Source organism: Hibiscus syriacus, unplaced genomic scaffold (assembly GCF_006381635.1).
Source record: "Hibiscus syriacus cultivar Baekdansim isolate YM2019G1 unplaced genomic scaffold, ASM638163v2 tig00008146_pilon, whole genome shotgun sequence".
In the NCBI taxonomy this organism is placed as follows: Eukaryota; Viridiplantae; Streptophyta; class Magnoliopsida; order Malvales; family Malvaceae; genus Hibiscus; species Hibiscus syriacus.
In genome coordinates, this window is record NW_024062154.1 from 1,037,261 (window position 1) to 1,044,051 (window position 6,791).

Below are 6,791 nucleotides of genomic sequence, written 5' to 3' on the forward strand. Positions count from 1 at the left end.
TAAATCACCTCTTCAATGACTAATTAGTCACCTCTCAATGATTGTTGTTGGACCCCTTTTGTCATTTTAATTCCAATTTTTAACAGGTCCAAAGTGTTTAAGGGTCATTAGCTTTATTTTAATCTATCAATTCATGAACTTGGCGACCTTATGAGTTGTACTTTGCCTGGGTTTGGGCCACAGTGGACTCTTGGATTAGTAACAGCTTAATAATTGTGAATTAACAACTCAATAAATTAATGTAAGTCAATCCTTGCTAACATTCTCTTTAGGGTTGGGGTATAAATCTCCCTGGTTTTTGCTCACCCTCAAACACACATCTTTAAAAGCACATTTTCTCAATGGAGTCGCTTGCAGCTTTTCCTGATGGAGAATGGTTTAACAAAGTGTTCTCCATTGAAGATCAGCTTGATTTCTCACAACAAATTCTTCATCAGTTTTCGTTCCCTCTCGAGCATGATGAGGCCTTGAGCTTTTTTTCAAATCCTCATGCGGATGAGATTTTTATGCCCTGTGCCAATGCTCTCCACTCTAGTTTTCAAACTTTTCACTGTGATTCTCTTGATCCCTACAACTTTGCGGGCTCTAATCATATTGCTGCAACGAATGATATCACTAAAATTACCAACTCGTTTCCCCCAGCCGTCCCAAACATTGTTAATGTCCCTGAAGATTTGAGTAGTGATGTAATGCTTGCTAATAACGAGTTGCTTCTCGAGAGGATGGAATTGCATACCGGAGGGGGTAAAACCAATAGCATTTCAGCTGACAACACAAAGAAACGACCACGGGTTTCCAAAGATGTAAGAGAAAAAAAGAATTGCAAGATGAATGTGAATGGCAATGAAGGAGAGTGTAGCATGGTTGCAGATCATGGAAATGGTACAGGCACATGTAGTTCAGATGATGACAATGTTTCTCAGGACACCAAAGGCTCTCAAGCTCTTAACTTGAATGGAAAGACAAGAGCCAGTAGAGGATCAGCAACTGATCCCCAGAGTCTTTATGCAAGGGTAAGAATTTCCTATACCACCCTCTATTCTAGCCATCATCATAAATTATTATCTGCAGTTCCCCATATATATCTACTTAATTATTTGTTCCGATTGTTGCAGAAAAGGAGAGAGAGGATCAATGAGAGATTGAGGATTTTGCAAAACCTTGTCCCCAATGGAACAAAGGTAATTAACCAATATTATTCTTCCATAATGTTTATACAAATATGTGGGGTTGGAATTACTTATAATTCAGGCATTTATATTGATAATAATACAGGTTGATATCAGCACAATGCTTGAAGAGGCTGTTCATTATGTGAAGTTTTTGCAGCTACAGATCAAGGTAACTGAGGAAATATGGATTCAGTAAAATCTTGATTAAAAAAATAAATATATGATTTAAGTCGTAATTACTAATATGAAACTTCCCTTTTTTTGCTTGATTGATTGCAGCTTTTAAGCTCTGATGATCTATGGATGTATGCTCCCATTGCTTACAATGGCGTCGATGTGGGTCTCAACAAGAAGATCTCCACACTTGTATGACCCTGGAAGAAAGGAGCTACCCTACACATTACTAATTATTGATAACAATTCAGAAAAAAAAAAGAATAATAATAATATTAGAGTAGCATATATACAATTGCTGACTTGTAGTATTGAGAAGTCAGAGATGAAATTAAATCAAATTTTCAATCACGAGAAGCAAAAATAAATTATCATCCCATTTGTTTCATTCAATTTCTCTATTTATGTTATATATATTTCCAACAGAGCACGTGCTTATAGATGCGCGATGATCTCCAAGTTAAAAAAAAAACAGTTTATGCTTCTTTTTGAACTGAATTTAGCAACAAATTGGATAGCAATAATGTAAATTTTTTAGTTTTATACAGATTTAGGACTATTGGTAGGATTCATATATCGTAAAACTTTTAGTTGGTAGGATTGTTAGATGAGTGAAAATAGACGGATATGATCCAATTATATAATGTAAATTTTTTAATTTTATACAGATTTAAGATTGTGCGATAAGTGAAAATAGATGGCTGAGATTAACAGAAAAAAACGAGAAGGATATTCACTAAAAACAAAACAAACAAAGATTTAATATCAGTTGTCTATTTTTACTCATCCAATGACCTTAAATCTATAAGTTTTAAATTAACATAATTACCTTATGTAAATTTATAAACTTATTTAAATTTAAATTAATGAGTTTTTAGATATAGAGTTCACGGAGTTAATAAAATTTAAATATATTGTTTTTATTCATTCATTCATTTATATTTTAAATTAATAAATTTCTTCATAAGTAGATGATTATATTAATTTAATAAAAGATTACAAACTCACATTATTTTTTCGAGATTTCATGGAAAAAAGTATTTTTAATAAAAGTAAAATATATAAGTTTTGATTAATTCATATATATATATATAGTTGTATCCATATATCATTTAATTTTTAAAACTAATATTTATACTAATAAATTATATGTGAATAAAATAACTCATTTTTAGTCCCTAATTGGTTTATATTAAGCTAAGTTCTTAGATAGTATGTATATCACTATATTAGTAAAAAAATTACAAGATAAAATCCATTAGTTTTATTAAAAATAGAAAACATTTTAATTATAATAAAAGTTTATGACCATAATTGTAAGCTAAAACACATAATAATTAACATAAGAACTAGTCAATTAAGATCACACATTGACATATAAGTAAAAAGTTAAAAACTTAATCAAATAAACTCGAATAAAAAATGTATATGAACATATCTGACTGTATTGATAAACGAACCACAAAAGGAAATCAAGCTATTGAAAAACCACCGATAAACCGTAAATCAAAATTAAGTGACATGATAAAACTATCAACGAAAGCAAATCATGTATCTAAATTCAATCCAATGATCCAAAGCATGAAAAATCAACATGATAACAAATTAGCATAACTTTTATTGGTCGTAATGATGTCAAATCCATCCCTGAAAAAGAAAGAATAAACGAAAATGACGACCATAAATATGTCAAAAGACAGAGAAAAACATGTCATAAATGTAGTATTATTAAAAATAAAAACAAAATTAAAAAAATACAGCATAAAAAAATAATGAATACTAGACTAGTGTCTCATCGGTTATAAAGATGGAAAAGGAAAAAACACTAACAGCGGTACAAGAAAAAAAATTAGGGCTAAAACGTACTCGAATCGTTTTACATTTTTTTAATATTAATCTTCGTTTTTATAGTATTTTATTTATTTTGGCTAATAAACTCTTTTGTCAAACTGTGTCGTTGTGGGATGATGAGGTGCTGCTGTGTGGGTGCGAATAGGATTTACACCGCCGTGGCCTAACGCATGTCTAGATTTTTTTTTTTTTTTATATTTTGTACAAGGACATTTGTGTCTTTTGAGTCCCAAATCATGGTTAACTGTCATTTAAATTTTATTCAGTTGTAACACCCTCAACCTGATTTAAATTATTCAGATAATTTAGAATGTCATATTAAATTATTAAAATGATTGTTAAAACTTAAACTTTCAAAATTTTCAATAATAAATCAAATAGAAATTAAAAAAAAACATAAAACTTTCAAGTATGAAAACATTTAGAGCAAAACCAAAACAAATAAATCAAATATAAAAAATGAAGTCCAAATGATTTACAAGCTCAACTCATTTTAAGGCTTCGGATAGTACATTTCATTAAGTAAATTATTATTGTACTATGTAAGACCCCGTTTTAGACTCCTCTTGTTGATACTGTTATCTCGTCACAATCTATAAACTACTTCTAACATAACCACACATCATATTGTCTTGTATAGAGAAGTAATTTTGAATTAAAAGTTTTTTCAAGTTCAATAATACACAATTACTCAATAAATATAGTATAAAATTGGTTTAAATAGGTCTTTTTGGCCAAATGGGACCTTGTGTTTGCAAACGTATCAAGAAATATAAGGTGGTGTACCTAATCTGGTCTGTTGGTGACATTCTACTAATTAAAATTGATGAAAAATATTATTATCAGTTAAACTATGATAAAATCAGGGACGAATATCGAGAGGTGTAAATTTAAGAAATTATATTGAAAAATATAGAAGGTACAAAATTAAATAATCTATATAAAATACAAAAAAATACTTAAAATATAACCATCCCTAGATAAAATTGTATAGATGATTTGGGAAAAACTACCTACGTTTTAAGTATTCGAAACCTTAGGGATCGAAAGAACAAGATACTTTTATCCCATAACTTCTCTTATAAGTTTGGTTTAAGAAAAAGAAAATAATAACATTTCTTTTTATAAGGTTAATTATTGTTAGGGTAAACTACACTCATGATTACTTAATTATCAAAGGATTATAATCTGACTATTGATTTTTTAATTTTGTCAATTAGATCATTTATCTATTTAAATGATTCCAATCAAGTCACGATTAACATTTTAGGATAAACTGGTGTGACATTTAACAAAAATAGTATAATTACTTATACATTATATCAGTTTAATCTTAATTTTAATATAATTTAATAAATTTAATTCTTTTATCATATGGTGACATGTGTCATCACCATCTAATTACATGAAAAATAAATTGAAGAAAAAAGGTGTTATAGGGAATTGAAACTACGTCATAAAAGGCACACCTTAACCACAAAGCCAAATCACATATTTAAGATTTGTATTATAACTTTATATATATATATCGTACTTAATGTCAAAAAAATAAAAAAAAAACTCATCCAAAATAAATATATAATTAGGACATAAATATAAATTAAACATATAATTAGAACATATTCTTATAATATTGACACAAGAAACCGACCATTTGAGATCATACAAGGATTATATAAGAAAATTGTTAAAAATCATCTAAAAAAATTCGACTAATAAATAGATACTTACATATCTAAGGTAAACAAAAAATAATAATAAATCAAACTATTAAAAGATCATCGAAAATTACAAATCAGAGTCAACGTTGTGAGAAAACTATCTCTCATTGCAAATCGAATATCCAAATACATTATGAAGATCCAAAGCAAGGAAGATCGATAAAATAACAAAAAAACGTCTTCTTAATCAGTCGATGCGTCACCGAATATATCCCTGAAAAAATTTAAAAAACGACCAAATGACGGAAAACATATCAAAAGATAGAGGAAATCATGCCATAAAGATAAACGAAAGCGTGTTATAGAGACAATGCTAATGAAAATTTAAAAGAAAATAAAGAAAAACAATAAGTGATATAATAAAATAATGAAAAAAATAACGAAAACATAAAATCAAATATCAACACCAAAATTAATATCATCGCAGGTCAAACAAGGAAAACTGGCAATTAGAGATTTTTTTTTAAACATTTTGTAAAAATGCTAAATATAAATTTATGCTCTTAGTTCTTCTTTTATTGTCTTTCGACTTAATTAAGTAGCCATCAGTGTTTACATTTCATAAATATTTCAAATTATAGTTATTGCAAGATTAAAAATAAAAAGGAGTTTAAAATTCTTATATTTTTAATTTTAATATTAACAATTCAATGATTATGTTTATAATTGCATTAAAAATTTATTTTGCAAACTCAAATTTACTAGCATAATTTAAATCAGAAGATAAATTTGTAATTTAAATGTTATTTTTTTACGATCTAAAGGATCTTTGAGAATTATTTCTTATTCACGTATACTCAATTTTAATCATGTTAATGTTATAACTTAAATTACATATTTTGGACTACATGATCTAATAAAAAGTTAATTAAAATATAAATGAATCATCATTTTATTTTTAATGAAAATTGAGTAAATTACACTATTTGTCACTTAATCTTTGAAATACTCATGTTTTAAACACTCATTTTATTAATTTTTTCTTTGATGTGACGTATTATATTAATATCTTTTACCATATAAGATTATAAATAAATTAATTAATTAAAAACCCTAAATTATCCCCTAAACCCAAAATTAGACCCTAAAATCATATACTTAAAACCCAAAATCTTAAATTGATACCTCCACCCTTGACGGTAAAACCTTCCATGTATCAACAGCCTCACCTTCACATCCGCTTCACATCGGTAAACGGTGGCTCATCGACAATCTCATCACCAAATAGCAACCCCCACCCTACTCTCACCATCGGAGACCGCTAACCCGTCCCCCTCAAACCATTTTTTCCTTTTCAAATCATTTCTTCGAAAACGAAGTCTCACAAGGCAATGATGGAATGTCTTGAGGAACTTTGTCGAGGGTCTGATGCAATATAGGGGAAGTACAGAATGGAAGAGCTATCATTCACAAAGTACATACCATGTAGATATAATTGCTTGAATGCAAAATTTCAAGAGAGAACAACAGTCTCTTTTACCACTGAAGTAGCTCGATGATTTTTTTTCTAACATTAACTAAAATATAAGATATATATAAAATGTTATAATTTTTATCCCAAATATAAGATTTGGCCTTAAAAACCAAGTTTAATTCCCCTCAACAACATCCTTCATCAATTTATTTTTTCTCTAATCAGATGTCAAATTGCTAAACCGATGCCAACAGTTTTTGGCATGAGATATGCCTTCAAAATGTAAAAACCCTTTAGGATTTTAAAAGCTTCTGATTCATAAATCCAAATTATAAATGTCTGTACAAATCTCCTCAACTCCAAGTAAAGCTCCGGTAAAAGAAGATAATTTTTCCATGTTCCGAAAGGTCTTGCAATAGTCTAAGTGACCTCCCCAAAATATTAGTTAGCCTTTTAAAA

General features: G+C 28.5%; 1 protein-coding gene across 1 annotated transcript; it reads left to right on the forward strand.

Moving 5' to 3' along the window:
• Positions 1-341: 341 nt before the first annotated feature.
• Positions 342-1,583, forward strand: LOC120202072 (transcription factor RSL2-like). Its single transcript, XM_039202557.1, has 4 exons — positions 342-1,013; positions 1,116-1,181; positions 1,276-1,341; positions 1,452-1,583. Exons 1-4 carry the CDS (start codon positions 342-344, stop codon positions 1,542-1,544), a joined length of 897 nt encoding a protein of 298 aa, XP_039058488.1. The 3' UTR covers positions 1,545-1,583.
• The last annotated feature ends 5,208 nt before the right edge of the window (positions 1,584-6,791 follow it).

Excerpts from the sequence above, each read along its gene's own strand:
- LOC120202072 (XM_039202557.1), top strand. The coding sequence starts at position 342 with ATGGAGTCGCTTGCAGCTTTTCCTGATGGAGAATGGTTTAACAAAGTG. Across the intron at positions 1,014-1,115 it reads CCCAGAGTCTTTATGCAAGG|AAAAGGAGAGAGAGGATCAA; the intron begins GTAAGAATTTCC and ends CGATTGTTGCAG. Across the intron at positions 1,342-1,451 it reads TTTTGCAGCTACAGATCAAG|CTTTTAAGCTCTGATGATCT; the intron begins GTAACTGAGGAA and ends GATTGATTGCAG.